This window comes from Salvelinus namaycush, chromosome 37, assembly GCF_016432855.1.
Source record: "Salvelinus namaycush isolate Seneca chromosome 37, SaNama_1.0, whole genome shotgun sequence".
Lineage (NCBI taxonomy): Eukaryota > Metazoa > Chordata > Actinopteri > Salmoniformes > Salmonidae > Salvelinus > Salvelinus namaycush.
The window spans coordinates 8,499,042-8,515,668 of NC_052343.1; the positions used below are offsets into that span (position 1 = coordinate 8,499,042).

At 41.2% G+C, this 16,627-nt stretch overlaps 2 protein-coding genes across 3 annotated transcripts; one reads left to right on the forward strand and one right to left on the reverse strand.

The window, feature by feature from the left end:
- Positions 1 to 230: 230 nt before the first annotated feature.
- Positions 231 to 12,430, reverse strand: rragca (Ras-related GTP binding Ca). The gene is made up of 7 exons (XM_038976592.1): positions 11,813 to 12,430; positions 9,904 to 10,107; positions 6,704 to 6,903; positions 4,955 to 5,069; positions 2,219 to 2,361; positions 1,815 to 1,963; positions 231 to 1,380 (listed from the first exon to the last, which is right to left on the reverse strand). Exons 1-7 carry the CDS (start codon positions 11,993 to 11,995, stop codon positions 1,229 to 1,231), a joined length of 1,146 nt encoding a protein of 381 aa, XP_038832520.1. The 5' UTR covers positions 11,996 to 12,430; the 3' UTR covers positions 231 to 1,228.
- Positions 12,431 to 12,828: 398 nt separating this feature from the next.
- LOC120031255 (c-Myc-binding protein-like) lies at positions 12,829 to 15,804 on the forward strand. Of its 2 annotated transcripts, none has more exons than XM_038976930.1 (5): positions 12,829 to 12,956; positions 14,731 to 14,803; positions 14,893 to 14,941; positions 15,237 to 15,366; positions 15,479 to 15,804. In XM_038976930.1, exons 1-5 carry the CDS (start codon positions 12,942 to 12,944, stop codon positions 15,521 to 15,523), a joined length of 312 nt encoding a protein of 103 aa, XP_038832858.1. In that variant the 5' UTR covers positions 12,829 to 12,941; the 3' UTR covers positions 15,524 to 15,804. The 2 variants fall into 2 exon arrangements, with proteins under 2 accessions (XP_038832858.1, XP_038832857.1); XM_038976929.1 differs by lacking the exon at positions 12,829 to 12,956 and adding an exon at positions 13,467 to 14,126.
- The last annotated feature ends 823 nt before the right edge of the window (positions 15,805 to 16,627 follow it).

The following is a 16,627-nucleotide window of genomic DNA, read 5'->3' on the forward strand; positions in this document are numbered from 1 at the left end:
AGGCAAGGTTTGAAGAAGTGGTGACCGGCATTTAATTGCCACCATTCTGTTTATCATTATCATAACCATCATTAAAATGATATGTCACTATATGCCACACAACCGGAATGTACAGATCCCATCAGAGACCTTTCCTAGTTAGACTAGTCCTAGATCTGTTTGTGCCGTCTTGCCAACTATTTTATTCATGGTCATGCCTTGGCAAGACAGCAAAGCATCACTGAACAAACCACTGGTAACAGTTTTATTTTTTAGCTCAGTTTTCCAACATGGCATAGCATTATACAGTATGACACTTCAACAACTTTGAGCATAGGGCCTACACTGGCAAATCAACATGATGGGGGAGTCATGAATCCATGAACACCAACTATCCTCTTTTACGGACACACACACGCAGAGCAGAAGCAGAAAAATGTGGACACTACAATCCCTTTTGCACTCTGAGGAACCCTGTTTTCTTCAGAATTAGTGAAACCAGAAGCAAAGTCTTGGGCAGCATACAGGCAAGTGAGTAGTGAGAGAAAGTTTGCAACAGGCAAGCTCAATCTAAGTAAGGCCTTGGGAAAGTGTTACTATGTGCGTTTTGGATAAACACCAAGCATTTCTTAGAGACTTCGACCCATAAGTCTGCACAGGGTTACACAACTATACTGATCCCCACACAGCCTTTGCAGTTTCTTGTCCTTATCGAGGGTTACTCAAGGTTTCATTTTTTCTATTTTTAAAGTACTTCTTCACATGGATGAACCAGCAGCTAAAACAGACAGCGATATTACCAAGCTTCCTCAGGGCTCTTGGGACTTGCAGCACGTGAGGCCTAATCTCACTGAAAGTTCCCAAATGCCAAATACGCTTTTGCTTGTGTATACCAGTCCAGTTGGACTTTCATGTCGCTGTTTTCGTGCCGAACAGCGGAAAACAATGCCTTGTATTCCCACAAAATGTATGAATGTTCCTGGTATCTCTGCATTTAGTTTCCCTTCCATCCTAGCTTTGTAAGCTCGCAGTCCTCCTTACCCTCTGAGCTTCGGGTTCAGCCCTGACTCTTCATTTGAATTTTTAGCTCTAGTCCTCTTCCTGTGATTTTTAGGATCTGGGTGCGAGAGATATGATTGGTTTACTGAAAACCCCAATCCATTAGTCTTCTCCGCACGATCCCTCCCCATCTTCATTTTAGATCTTTCTGTCTTTCCTATCATCTCTCCGTCGGTCTGTCTGTCTGTGTTTAGACAGTGCTCCGGGGCGTGCCGTTGAGTGTCACAGCCTTGGTGCAGGGCGTGCCGGCCGCCTGGGAGCCCGTCCACGGTGTGGAAACGCCCACCTCAAACACCTCGTGGATGGCCTTCCGGAAACAGTGGAAGTTGTAGTCTATCAAGCCTGGGGAGAGATACGTGTCAATAAGAAAAAGGTATGAATCTATTTTCAATTCCGTGACCTTGAGAGACTTTGAATATCACTCAGTCGATTACTCCATGAGTCATGTGCTGTTGAAACAAAGAAGAAAACGTGAATAAAGTATCACCCCTATCAAGATAAACCAATAACGCCCAGTGTGAAGAACATTTACAAAAACAATGGCAAAGAATAACTAAACCAGTTCAAATGAGTGCTATCGCCTGAGAAGCTTGAAATTCAATTGACTCAAGACATGATTACTTCCTTAAATAAGACGGTGCCACTCTTCCATTGACATCTGTCTGCATTTTGCGCTTGTGGGAGTGAAGTCACACTGGATTGAACGATAATGGGTAAGCAGCTATTGAGAGACAGCTCAATGCAGTAATGAGGAAATGCTGGGGTGGATGGCTTGCCTTTGCGCTCAAAGCTCTCCTCCCGGAGGATGCAGACCAACGCCAGGAACTTGGTGACCTCTTTCAGGTAGAGGACTGTGGTGTTGTTCAGCTTGATGATAGCCATGGACTCCTTGTCGTAGGCACTACCACTGCCGTCCTCCTTCAGACTGGAATAACACACACAATATAGAACAGTCAGTGTAAGGAACTTATTCAAATTGAAAACGTGTTTGATACAGAGACCTAACATATCAAACTTTATAATAAGACATTAAATGCCTCATACATGCTTATAACAAGTTGTAAAAGTATGATTTTATACTTGTCAGCTTGTAGTAAAGTGTTGTCAAAAAAATGACCACAAAACACACAGCTGTAAACTACACATTTCTGACAGGAATTCAGTTAAAAAGGGGACGAACCCATAGATGCAGGAGACATCTATAACCACGTCGATCATGTCGCAGCACAGCTCATAAGACTGCATGTCCACCGGACTGCTGTCTGTGGCGATGTAGATCTTACTGACCACGTCAAACAGAAAGGCCTTCTCTATGCCCGAGTTCTGAGGACGGAAGGAGGGGATAAAGGGAGATGAGGGGATGAGAGGTATAGGGGGAAAAGGGAGATGAGGGGATGAGAGGTATAGGGGAGGAAGGGAGATGAGGGGAGGAGAGGTATAGGGGAGGAAGGGAGATGGAGGAAGGAGGAGGGGCAGAGAAACGGCATCAGTGGCCATTTGGTACTCCTAAAAGGTAGCGTGGCAGAAATCTCTCAGAGCCATCTTTCAGGTCATGTCAACAGCAACGGTTTCAAGGGTTTCCAAATGAATTATTGAGCTCCTAAGTTAAAAAAAGGATATCATTTATTTACCAATGCAAAACTGCGGTGGCTTAGCGTACATGTATTTTGACCGGGATTGAAGAGACTTTGGTGTCTGGAAGGTCGGTATTATACAACAACTATAAAAGCATTGCATGAAAGAGTCATCAGGGCTGACGATGATGATGATGACGACACGTCACACTGAGTCACACCAGAGACCATTTCTGCTAAGGCAGGGCTGGGAATTGCCAGGGACCTCATGGTAAGGGCTGTGGCCGTTATGACATTTTGTCAGACGGTTATTGTCATGCAAAAGACTTCCGGTCCCGCGGTAATTGACCGTTAATTAACAGAAACATGTTTAGCATCTCCAGGCCTGCACGCATACAAGCCGCTGATGCGAAGCCTTTGGAACATCTACGTTTTAAAAAGCATAATAAATCAATTGAATGTACACCCTCACAATAAATCCATTATTTATATTATGCAGGTCTAAAGAAACATTATGATATGAAGAAAATGTATTTCAGAAGAACAGAATATGAGTTGGTCTACTGAATATGAATTGGTCTACTGTACGTTATCTGGCTATGTGCCATGCCATAGGCTGTAGGCTTGTTCATTTAGTAGACAAGTTATGCTTATAAGTCCAGTAACATTATTTTATATGATTTAATACCAAGAAGAATATAATTGAACTTAGTTGAATAAAACAGAAAGGATATTTTTCCCATTCCAAAGTGAGTACGCATATGAAGTGGCTATGTTGAGCGTAAAAGTGATCATTTGAAACAGGTCTTATACGGTAGATTCAGAGTTATTTGGCAACTTTAGTGGTGAATGTATATAAACCTTAGAATGTCTTAGAAATCAAAACATATATAGGCTGCATGATGATCCATTATCAAATGGGCAGGAACAGGGGATGCACTTGAATAGCGAATGGAGGCCGCTTTCCCGCCAGTTTGTTTTTCAATTATGCCGGGTCGGCAACTCTGGTTATTTCACACCATGCATCAACCACTGTTTGAGGAGCATGCAGCCTCTATATGCCACAGGCTCTCCAACCTTGTTACTGCAGCTACCCAGTGCTTAAATGGGAAACCGAGTGAGAGGAGAGATGGAAACGCACAGTGGTGAGATATTCTGTAGCTAAAGGTAATGTGTCAACCTATTGATTTGGAAAATATAAAACAATTCCCTATTGCTAGGCTATACAAATGCACTATAAATTGTAGGCCAACTCTGTAAGCCGCCCTGCACAATCAACGAACCAACAGCGTCGCCTAGACCTATACGTTCTCTCCCAGACTCACGGATAGAGAGTTTGGAACGTAGCATAAAGGTAACCAGTCCATCCAGTATGCATAATAATACAGTCCACACTCAACAAGGTCATTACTAGAGTATAGGCTAGACCAATTGTGTACCAAAGACATCTTAAATCCGTTTTTTCCCCCATGCGTAATATGCAGTAGGCTATGTATCGTATAACGGCAATTTGAATGAATCATCACCTTAGAAAGCGCTGTCCACTTCGTGGTGTTAGGCTTTGAAACAACATCCACAACGACCATGTTTTCCACTCAGTTTCAACCTGCTGTTGGACTTCTTTCTTCACATTGATCATCACAGTGATCTGAGCATGATACCGTTTTGATGAAAAGTGTTTGTTGTGATTTTCGATGGTATTTGCATTGATGTCAGAGTGGTTAGTTAGAGGGGATATGGAGCCCTGAGTACCAGGCCATTAGGACCTGATGGTAGTTAGCGAGTTGGGTACTACCAACGCATGTCCACAGTGCAAAAGAGCAGATTACCGTGACTCAACGGTCACGTGGAATTTGACTGCGGTCAGGACTCATGACTGCCGGTGTGGCGGTAATACGATCACCGCAACAGCCCTACTCCTGATACAATATTGTCATAATACTTTGGTGCCGATACGATATGTATTGCAATTCTCACGATTCTATATGTATTGCAATTCTCACGATTCTATATGTATTGCGGTTCGATACTGGGATTTTATTGCGACTCGACGTTCCACACATATTGCTGCAGAGGGACAAGAGGGAGCCATGAGGAAACAAGTTTTGATCAGCCATAGAAATAAAAGTGCAGGGGGAAAAAACAAACAGGTACAGGTACAGCCAACGAGCAGGGAGGGACTTGCTGAACTTGTCCAATGACAAACATTAGTTTCCGTTGCAAAATGTTTTGTTATGGTGTGCACTAATGAATCCGACCCAGGTCAAATGAATGAAAGAAATGCAAAAAATGCCTTCAAATCAAACAGCAAGAACTAAATCAAGAGGGAATTTGGTACTTACAGATATAAAGATGTTTAGAAGGTTTTCCAGTGTTGGCAGCTGTGGGATAAGCTTCTGGACCACTTTACTGAAGGCCTCGAATATTGAGTGGTCATAGATACTTGTCAAATAGAAACTGAAAGACATATAAAAGGGAAGTTAGCTATAGGTTTGCACAGGTTAGGACTAATTTGATAACTTAGTTCCTCGTGCTCTGTAGTTCAAGTAAAAACACAAAGTGAGACTGGATCATGTCCCAAAACAGTAGGGAACATTAGAAACTGAAAGCATTTCTCAGCTTTAAAACACACAAGGATAAGCTATAGCCTAATAAATGACCATGATGGTACAATTTGGGACCGTCCAACTGCAGAAACAAAAATATTAGCAATGTATTAAAAAGCATTAAGGTAGCGTAACATTTTAAGGAATTCTATAAATAATAGTAGTGATAGTATAGTGATAGTTCCAAATACAAAATTGGGAAACTTCAAGGACTGCAGTTCTAACCAACAGAACCAAAGGTCCTAAAGAAGAGAGGCCAGTGGATGTGACTACAGACTTCGCACAGAGACGTCTTTGCAGTGCAGTGCAGAGAACAGAACACAACACAACATCCCTCCTCCCAGCTTCACTATAAATCCACCATTGATCCAACTGTCTGGCGTGCACCAACAGCAATCTCACCTTTCATAAAATAGGCCTACATCTCAAGAAAGGAAAAGCAGACAGCCGATTGAAAAACCAAGTACTGAAAATCTGCAGAGCGTGTTGGAACCGGTTTGTCGGTTCAAAAAACAACTTGCTAGGCTCAGTATCATTAATGTATAAAGGCCCTAGGCCTGTATCTGGGAAATGATCATCAGGGCATGTGATGATATCCCCATCGAAAACAACCATTTCAGCAGAGTTCAAATTTGAGGCTAAAGTTTCAACTTCAAAAGAGAAAATAGCGAACATTGAAGGCAGTATGAGCATAACGGTACATGATATATAGGCTACATGGAATCCTTCTGGTCCTCTAACATAGACAGTTTGCACCATGCACACTTGCTGTGGTGTTTGTTTGTTAAGAGGCCGGGGTGGAGCATGACAACCATGCACTGGAAGTATACAAGCAAACCCCTATGTTCCAGGCCCACACACACTGACAAGTGTGCTTGTCATTCATATGTTATTGCCCCAACTCACAGTCACATCGTGGGAAATATGTTCATCCATGTGCTGTGTAAGGCAAGTTATTTCTGAGAACCCAATCTTACTGGCCAACCTTCTCATGCAAATAGAGAGAGGCGTGTTATAACAGCTAGGCTGACACTAACATGAGACTACCGGAAGCTACTTTCACTGTATCAATATGGAATCGCAAGTGCGATCTGATTCAGTCAGATTCCAAAACCTAGAAAATAAAGTGACAGAGGTCACAAGAAATGACTTGGCAGCACAGATGACTAGCTTGCTGCGCGAAAAAGATGGCTGACCAATACTAAAACTGCTAGCATTTTAGTCAAATGCACATGGACTGAACTCCCATGAGGTCATTGCTGGTTTGAACAGTAGAAAAGGAGAATTAGGCCAACAATAGAATACTAACCCACAATAGCAAGGCAATAAGCTGAGAAGGCTAATTAATTTAGTGTAGCTGCTCTTTCTGTAGGGTTTCAATGCTTTTCCCTTGGCATACTGTAAACTCAAAAAGGGGAGGATTAAAGGGATGGTAAGATTTTTTTTGAACTATCCCTTTTAAAGGGTGAGTATCTGTGGATCTACCTGAGGTGAAGCTTCTCTAGGCTGGCGTCTGCCAGGTCGTCGTTGGCTCTCTGGTGGATGTCTCTCTGGGTCTCGATCTTGTGGTCGTCGGAGAGGCCGTCCACTTTGTGGATGAACACCTCAAAGTTAATCTCGGGGTTGACCCTGTAGGCCCGCGACACGGTGAGGTGGAGTCTGCCCAACGCCTCCACATAGTCATCCTGGGCAGAAAGAAGAGAAAAAGAAGAACACACGCACAAACAGAGACAGACCGAGACACACAGAGAGACATAGAGCCTTAGAAAAGGTGGCTTAAAACAAAAGTAGTGTACAAGTGTGCCTAAAAAGTAGACTACATGCATCTTGCTGCCTGCATGCACATTTCCATGACCATACTATCCAACATGCATAACGCAATCCCCTATACCAAATTGCAATCCCCGACATCCTACTTGTTACAGTCCCCGTGGTGGGGGGGGGTTAGACAGAATTCCTGGAGAATTAGGCTACTTTTGAGATTAAAGCAATCGAAGATTAACATAACCATCATAATGCTTCACATTGCAAAATCTCAAAGTCCCACTGCAAAAATGACGTGTTGAGCAAGCCTGCCAATTTATTTCCCTGCGAATTCTGCATCTGCACTGAGAGATACTGAACGTTAGTGAGATATGGAGTGCCATTCTGCCTCAGTACAGTGGCTTGTACAAACACTTCCTCAAATTTACTCAGCTGGAAAATCTAAATAAACTGGCAAAATGATACAGTAGGTTTGTCGGACATACAACACTTAGGACACGTTACGTCGTTACAACCTAGTTACACCTCACAGATAATTGACAGCATTAATGGGATAATCCACCCCAGAAATAAGAATCATGAAACTCCTTTCAATTTGGTGAAAGCCTATGTTCTATCAGTGGGTAAAATAACAATTCCCCCCCAGTGATTTAACTTCTAAGTGGTCCGTCTGAAATCAGGAAATCGTGTAGGAACGCGTCATAGCTACATGGTTCTCGTCACTGGAGATATGGGATAACACACTATGACATTTCACAAAGCTTTTAAAACAATTAGGCCTACCTGCACTCCAGATCACCAAATCAGCCAATAGATGGTATGGGCATACTTGTCTAGAACAAATACATCCATTTAAATCGTCATAACAAAGTATATACTGTTTTTCGCTTAGATGTACTCAATCTAAACAGTGAACCAAATTTATTCAAGTCAGTTTCTCCTTCAAGTACTATATTGCAATGTGCCCTGTGTGCCCGTTGGAAATGTGGGAAAAGGCCGTTATTGCTATAGCAACGTACTCTGTACTCGCTCTGGGGAGAGGCGAACTCTGTGAGAGACTGCTAAATAGTAGGCAATTTACAATTTAGGCAATTTTACAGCAAGCTACTTCACATGCTGATATTGACTTTGTTATTATTGTGTGTAGCTATGTTAGCTAGCTACCTAGCCAGCCCAGAGAGAGTATTGCATTGTGGGTTTTGTAGTTGACTTGCGCCGCAGATTTCCACAACAATTTTCACATTGTAAGGTTGGTAGCAACGACAAAATTAAACATTTGTTCACAAAAAATATTGTTATTCAAGACTGATAATCATAGGAATTAGTGGTTTAGGGTGGATTATCCCTTTAAGGTTGAGAAAAAACACCAGGAATGAATACACGGTGTCCTGTTCCGGGTCATAGGGATGTGACAAATGGACAATTTTTCTTAATGTTTCAACTGCAAAAAATAAAAATTGGGAGGGGGGGGGGGGGGGTCCGTTAACACAAAAAAATATATAACTCTACCTCAATTCCACCATGCAAAGTTTGCATTTCCTTCTCAAAGTGTTGCCATACAGGACTTCACTGCTGTCGCTTGCCTTTTTACGAACTGTTAACGTGATGACGTAGTAGTGGTTAGTCGACTCCAAAATAATTTATTCCTTGACTCCTTCCACGTCGACTCCCATTTCTGAGTGTCAAGATTCGATTCAGCTACGAATCCACTCCTAAGATTCAGTATTTTTGGAACGGAGGAGGCTGATTAGTTGCCGTACTTCCGAAAATACAAACACTTGCATCTTTCATAGTGTGCTAGTGTGGGACGGAGTGAAGGGCATAATATAGGCAGGTCAGCCGACAGACAGACAGTCAAAACCGTGCACTTGGCCTATCTATCAGCAATTAAAAGCGGTCTCTCGCAATGGAATGCTGTATCTCAATTTCTGAGCTTGCAATGTCTCGCAACTTCAGTAAAGCAGGGCCTACCATCAACGAATAGGCCAGGATATTGAGCGAGATGCAACACTTCGCTCTCACAGTCACTCACAGTACATGCACATGTGCACGGGTTCACTTCACATGCTGTTCACAGCGAGGTAGCCAGGGCACCAAAACAGCTGAGAAGTTGATCCTCGCGCTTCAACCCTCCTAGTTGTTGCAGAACCTGACCTACTAAGCCGTTTACTTTCCCCATCTAAGTCAAAAATGTAATATATTGTTTTTCGGTTAGGGATTTTTCTTAACGTTAAGGATCCCAATTTCGTTTAAACGTTTTAACTTTCACACCCCTAGTTCATTAGGCACCAAAAGGAAGAACGGAGTGAAACAGGGAGGGACTACTTGGACAAGTACAATGAGAAACGCTCAATTTCCTATTCTGTTGAAAAGATAGAAATGTAGTGACTCTGAGAACTCCTTTCAACGTGATCATTAAATTGAGATAAACTGTGGCCTACCTGATTAAATTAGCTTTGATTTAGATAACGGTTAAGATCCCTTTGTTCCAGCAGTTAGGATAAAAATGTGCACCGTCTTGGGAAAACGTCTGTGACAATCAATTGTCTTTGAAGTGGTGGGTCACTTAACGTTTCAACATTAGAAGCTTATTCTGTGCTGCAGAGTAGAAGTAATCTAGAATACGCTTATATCATCCACTTCTCTATAAACACAAATTAAGTTGATAAACTATACAGTTCACTCAGTTTGAATACATTTATTTTAAAGACCATAGAACAGGTTCAGACATTACCCATGACATGAGTATTCTGTTAAAATGCTGTGATCTGAAGGGCTTTTTCCCTTTCTAGTAATTCTAGGAGATCAGACATTTGTCAATTATGTTGTTCAACATGTCAGTAAGTCAATTATGGTTCAACATGTCAGTAAGTAAGTCAACCATTGTGTTTTTAATACATGTTTCCACTCAATCTTTTCACCTGTGCGTCAATGACGAATATCAAAGCCCCCGTGCCTCTGAAGATCATCTCGTAGTCAAAGGTAGGGTCGAAGAAGTCCACTTGACCCGGGAAGTCCCAGATCTGGAAGTTGACAAACGAGCTACTGGAGATGTCGTCCTTGTAGATCTTGTTGGTGCTCTCCAGGAACAGCGTCTCGTTGGGAGACATTTTGTGGAATACCACCTGAAACAGGAAATTAGACATAGTGCTGTTAAGACAAAATGACAACACCTAGACCTACTGCTTCCTTCTCAAAATACCAAGATACTCCATTTTGAGAATTTGTTATTCCGTCAAGTACCTAGGGTCACTACTACTAGAGGAAAAAGCCAAAGCACATGTTTCTGGACTAGCAAGAGGCTAAAGGGAAGAAAGTACTCTTCGGCTTAGCACTTAGGGTCATGGATTTAGATGTGCCTTCAACAACAGTGTAGCACTGCACAACTATAGTCTATGAATTCAAATATATGAGAAGAACACAAATAAGCCATGTAACTAAATAGTTTGGCGCCGTTAAAAAGACATGCTCCAGTACTTTGACGAGTAAAATAATTTTATTTAAACCTTCCACCTTGGGCTGGATGTGTCAATGTGTAGTTCATACATGCATAATCTATGAGCAGAATTACTTATTTACCTCAATTAGCCACACAATCCTTAGTTTGAAAGCGACTGTTTTATTGATGCTGTGTCTTGCCATTTCCCCCGTCATGAGTGAGGTGGTTTAGCAATATAATGTTGAATGAGTGTCTGCCAAAATTTGGAACGCCAGAGAAGGGATTTTAGACAGGCAGACAGTGATCGCGCACACACACACACACACACACACACGAGTGCTGTGCAAGAAACACGCTTTCACCTGATAAATGATTAACAAGTTACCTAGCAAACGTTTCTTTTACATAAATACGGTTGAATTAATTGTATATTGTTTGCACTCGTTAGCCACTGAGCTAGCTAGTTGGTTCAGCTCACATCAATTGAAATAGTTGGCTGAACCTCCCTAGAAACAGTGGTGGAAAAAGTACCCAAACGTCATACTTGAGTAAAAGTTAAGATACCTTAATAGAAAATTACTCAACTAACGTTAAAAAGTGAAAGTCACCCAGTAAAATGAGAAAAAGTATTTTTGTTTTAAATATACGTATGTATAAAAAGTAAATGTAATTGCTAAAATATACTTAAGTATTGAAAGTAAAAATAATTAAAAATTCCCTATATTAAACAAACCAGACTGCACCATTTTTGATTTACAGATAGCCAGGGACACACGCCAACACTCAGACAACATTTACAAACGAAGCATTTGTGTTTAGTGAGTCCGCCAGATCAGATGCAATAAGGGGTGACCAGGGATGTTCACTTGGTAAGTGCGTGAATTGGACCATTTTCCTGTCCTGTTAGCCATGCAAAATGTAACGAGTACTTTTGGGTGTCAGGGAAAATGTATAGAGTAAAAAGTACATTCATGTTTTTTAGGAATGTAGTAAAAGTAATCCAAAATATAAATAGTAAAGTACAGATACCACAAAAAACTACTTTAGAAACCAAATATGTTTACACCACTGCCTAGAAAGAATGCAACACCATGGAGTTTTTAAACCAGACCATCTCTGTAGATGCTAGCTATACTAACGTGTTTGCTTGCTTGTCATGTAGCAGTAACTTGCTATCCAGACCAGGATGACAACTGGTCTTTGACATAGAAGTACGGTCTGACGTTCAGAGTGGATGCATGTTACTATATTAACCTCAGGAATGCTTAGAAGTTGTGGCAATGTTAGCAAGCCATCTCAATAACTGGCAATGATAGCTATAGTTGCTGATTGAACTAAAATAAGGCGTTATGTAAAGACAGATGAATCATGTCCGCCGAAATCGTTCCTACCTTCTGTATTGACGACTTGCCACTTCTTCGCAAACCCATCAACAGAATTCTAGGTTTGCTGTCAGATGGAGTTGGGCTATCCTCGATGTCGGCCTCCTCTTCTCCATAGCCAAAATCTTTGGGAAACGAGTCCGCTACCCCGTAGCTGTCTGCCAGCGGTTCCACTTCGTACTGAATCGACATTTTGACCCGACGACGCTCGCTTCCCCCAATCCCCCCCGCACCCTATTAGTTTTACGCAGTCCTGCTTTTACCGACAAATCCTTCTACACCGCCGATAAAACGTAAAATACAGTTTAAATGCATCAATAATGCCAATGTTACTTGCAAATCCTTGAGAGTGTGTTGTAATATTCTCCTTTAGATCTTCGGGTAGCCTATGTTTCCCTTTCGCCGAAAACCCTGCTCTTCAACCAACCTCTGAATCTAATTGGACGATGTACATAGGATGCGAATAGTAGTTGGTTAACCAGGGTGTCAATCTGTCGAGACTGGTTCTTCCCTTGTCAGATGTTTTGCAGTCAGCTGACCAAGTAGACTAGTGCCAGAGAGGACGAAACGAAGCGAGAGGGTCCACTCCCGTCAAAATCTGTCCCTGCGGGAATACAGCGAAAAGCAGACCGAATTTATTAATTTATGCCTCAAATGAGACCGATAAGCAGACCGTATGCCTTCCCGATAGTTAGTGCGGAGATAAGAGCATCTTGTCATTATATACAGTATCTCTGCTAGGGCACATACTTATTTTGTGATCTTTCAGCTGGAGTTATTTTGGCTGGAAATGTATAGTTTTGATTGATTTATTTAGTTTTGACTGGGGGGGGGGTCAACTCACGATGGAATGTATCCCTGTGATTCATAGTAAAATTATACAATCAATGTCATTCCAGTATTGTTTTCCATCAATCAAAATATAAAGTGTAAAACTGTCTGTGTGAAGCCTACAAAATCACCAGCAGAGGGCAGAAAAAGACCGTACAGAAAGTATTTAAATAAACTATACTGCGCATGCTCTAAGCACGAGCGTGCTTGTATTGACTTCAAGGCTACCAAGGAAACTTGCTGCAGGCGTTGAGAGTCGTAAGAACGTCAGTTAGCAGTAAAGCCAAGGTTTAACGTTAATTTCATAATGGCACACTACAGAGTAAGTGGACTACATATCATGTTTTACATTGGCGTGAGTAACAATAGAAAAATGGCATGGTTTCCACAACCAGGAGAGCTTAAAGTTTTCCCAGATAACGTTATAACGCGTTAGCGAGCTAATTTAGCGCGTTACACATTTGCTAGTTAGCTGGATAGGTAGAGGAGCCAACTATGGTGAAGGAATTTTCTGATGAACTTCAACTGAGTGGAGCCGAGACCAGGCTTAGGCTTTGTGGAATGTAGTCCCAACTACATCGATTCGCTCAAGGTCAATTACTTTAAAAAATTTAAATTATGAAACGCCCACATTGTACCTATGTTTGTCCTCTGTAGTTGCGTGCCCTTTGTTTGCTGAAATCATACTTTTTCAATAAACTAATCTAATACCACAGGTATAGTCAGTTTCCAAACCGAGGCGCAACATCGCGAGACTTCCGAGAAAGCTTGCGAAACAGACGGAACAGACCAGGCCGGGGTTTGAGAAGGCAATGAGATAAGTAAAAATATTTTCCTTAGTAGGTCATTTTTTAAATCTGAAGGCACAACCTAGATTCGAGCCAATGTCTTAAGTAGTTGAACATGTTATTACTCCAATTTCATTAGTGACAAACTGACACGTTTTGAATTTGTCAAAAACAACTTTATATCGAAGGAGTACCTTTTGGTTTGACGGATTGCACATGCGCAGCTCGGCGCGAGACGACCTTTCGACCCGATTACGTGTTTCTACGCATGCGCTTTTCTAACCGACATCTCCATGAAGTCGCCTACCTTGTGACGGGTTTTTCTATTGACGAAGCAGTATTAGCTTATCTTCATATTGATACCACCACCGACTGTTTCCTTGTTGAGATTCAATTGGCACATGCGCATTTGCGATTAGTTGCCATCTTAGAGCAGTGAGAAAAGTCGGTGGTTGTATTTGATTAACGTCTATTGAAAAGTATGGATTTCAGCAAACAAAGGCATGCAAACATGGGTACAAGTTTTATAATTTAAAGTATTGACCTTGGGCGAATCGCTGTAGTCTGAGCTAGTTTCCACAGAGCCTGTCCTCGGCTACACTCAGGTGAAGTTCATCAGAAACCAATTTAACCATGGAGTTTAGTCCGTTACTGGCTGGCCAGCCAGTTCGTTTATGGCTGTAGCTAGTTCGTTTATTACCAAGGTACAATACTCAATTTGGATGAGTTGTTTTTCTCAATACAATAAGGAAGGCTATAATCTTTCTTGCAATCAAATACTCTATGAAAAATATATTATTCCGCAGACTATTTTAATCCCACAAAGGTTGCTTTACCAATTAAAATAATGCATCAGTCCTTTCATATCAATAAATATAATTAAAACTAAACATGGTTAAGTCATTGACATACAAAAAATGAATTGCAACCTACCTTTATCAGGAAAGAAAGGGAAATGTACATCAAAGACAGATTTTAAATTTATGAATATGGAGCATCGCATATTTGTAAAGCATTCTAGTTCCATTAAGATATAGATTCCTTGATGGAATCATTGATTAGAAATGACTGGACAGGTGAAAGCCATGACTGGACAGGTGTGGAGCCCTTGCTTCCACCTGTCAATTATGTATTATTAGCAGTGATTATTACATCAAGGGAGGTATGAATGCACAGGGCCTTGTTCCTTCCCTTTCTTTGGCAAAATGGTGCCAGCAAACATCCAGCAGCATCATGGATGAACTAGCTAGTTACTGAACCCTGAATAAATTGGGAGTATCATTTGTCTCAATCCCAATGTGTCCACAGGCTTCAGAGTCCAAACGAGAGCAGTTTCGGAGATACCTGGAGAAGGCTGGTGTCCTTGACAGCCTCACCAGTGGTGTGTTTATTTAGAATATTTCATTAACTTTAATAGTTAATCTTATTTGACCTATGCAAATTACGAAAACGGCTTGTGCCTTATTGCAGTGCTGGTGGCATTGTATGAAGAGACGGAGAAACCCAACAATGCACTTGAGTATCCTTTTACAAAATGTTTTTGTAATTAATATTTCCTACATGATGTAGACATGCATAACTATGTTTTTGGAAGGTGATGAAACAGAGACCCCCCCATTCAGAATCTGACCTTTCTGTTGCCTTTAGTGTCTAGCAACCTGAATTGCTCACTCAGACAAAACAAGTGTAGACTGGCACAGATCGTGATGGGATGCTTTTCAAAAATATTAAAATAACACATTTTCAATGACAACGAGGCTGAGAATGAATTTAATTCCTCCTCAGCACACTGTAATTTCTTTAACAAGATCCAGTTTCCTCAAGCAGCACTTGGGTGTGGCTGGCCAGGAGTCTGCAGACACTGAGGCACTCCAGCAGGAGCTAAGAGACATGAGGCAGAGGTGTGAGCTGCTGGCCGAGGAGAACAAAGACCTCAAGAACAGGGTAGGCCTGCCTATGATTATTTTTCATTGAGTATGTTGATCTATACATGGTAGACTTGAACTTTTCATAACTAATGAATTATTCGAATCTCTGTTTTTACACATTTCCTTAGCTTCAACGCTATGAGCCTACGCAAGAAGATGGAGCTGCCGAATAAAAAGTGACTTGGCTTTATTGAAGTCATTTTGTTAGAAACTACAATTTCTATGGCAAGTCGAAACCAACAACGGGAGGCAAGGAGTTTATACACCTGTTTTTTATTTTCTTTATACTCTGTTTAAATATTTAACTTATTTTGTATATTTGAAATATAATAGCTTTTATCCCTTATGATTGTCTCCTCCCTCTCATAAAAGCGAACCCCCTTTTTCTGTTTTCAGTGTACTTCAGCCTACTGCATACCAATGCTTTGTCTCGAGTAAACAAACGGTAACATAATGGTCTTTTTCTTTTTAATCACGTTCTCATATTTGTTACAATATAGAAATCTTACATCATGATATCACTTTTGTACTGTGTGCACAGAGGCTCTGCTGGCGTTTACTTGAAATGCATAAGAAACTGAAATACCCCACAACCCTTAACAGAAAAGCTGTGCCTAAAAGAACGTGGAGGGCCATTGTAACCATCATACATGGTTTTACGATGATAGTATGGACATAGTTAATGCAAAATAAAAATCTAGATAGAAGCTTTTATGCAATATACATTATTTAGACTACATACTCTATTTTCAGTGGTCAATAAGCTGTTTGGCTGAGTTTTAGACAGGCAACCCAATTCTGATATTTTCCCACTAATTGGTCTTTTGACCAATCAGATCTTTTTCAGAGCTGATTTGATTGTTCAAAAGACCAATTTAATGAATCAAAATTCTGAATTGGACTGCCTGTCTAAACGCAGCCATAGTTCTAGCACTAAGACATTTTCATGGTATCTCTCTAAACAATGGTGTTTAAAATGGACCGAAACACACAGAAAGCATTCAACGGTGTCACTGCTGTGTGATCTATACTGTTGTTTTTCCTGTCTTAGCCGCAACACTTTCAAAAGCAGGTCAATATTCCCAATAGCAAATCCCCACACCCAATGTTTGATCGATGTCTTGCGTCATCACAAAGTATGACAGAGGCTTTGAAGCTGGTGAATACAAAAATAAACTACCACGTAGAGATCAACAGTACAGAAACAAAGAGGTGCCATCTTATAAGACAGCTATACATTTTACTGGACTACTGCAACAGATCCACCTCCAAAGCAG

What these genes read in the sequence shown, in the direction of transcription:
- LOC120031255 (XM_038976929.1), top strand. Translation starts at nt 14,097, where the DNA reads ATGGCTGTAGCTAGTTCGTTTATTACCAAG. An exon ending in AAACCCAACAATGCACTTGA is followed by an intron (nt 14,942 to 15,236) that starts GTATCCTTTTAC and finishes AACAAGATCCAG; the next exon opens with TTTCCTCAAGCAGCACTTGG. An exon ending in ACAAAGACCTCAAGAACAGG is followed by an intron (nt 15,367 to 15,478) that starts GTAGGCCTGCCT and finishes ACATTTCCTTAG; the next exon opens with CTTCAACGCTATGAGCCTAC.
- rragca (XM_038976592.1), bottom strand. Translation starts at nt 11,995, where the DNA reads ATGTCGATTCAGTACGAAGTGGAACCGCTGGCAGACAGCTACGGGGTA. An exon ending in TTCTAAACATCTTTATATCT is followed by an intron (nt 2,362 to 4,954) that starts GTAAGTACCAAA and finishes TTCCGTCCTCAG; the next exon opens with AACTCGGGCATAGAGAAGGC. An exon ending in GGAGAGCTTTGAGCGCAAAG is followed by an intron (nt 1,381 to 1,814) that starts GCAAGCCATCCA and finishes ATCTCTCCCCAG; the next exon opens with GCTTGATAGACTACAACTTC.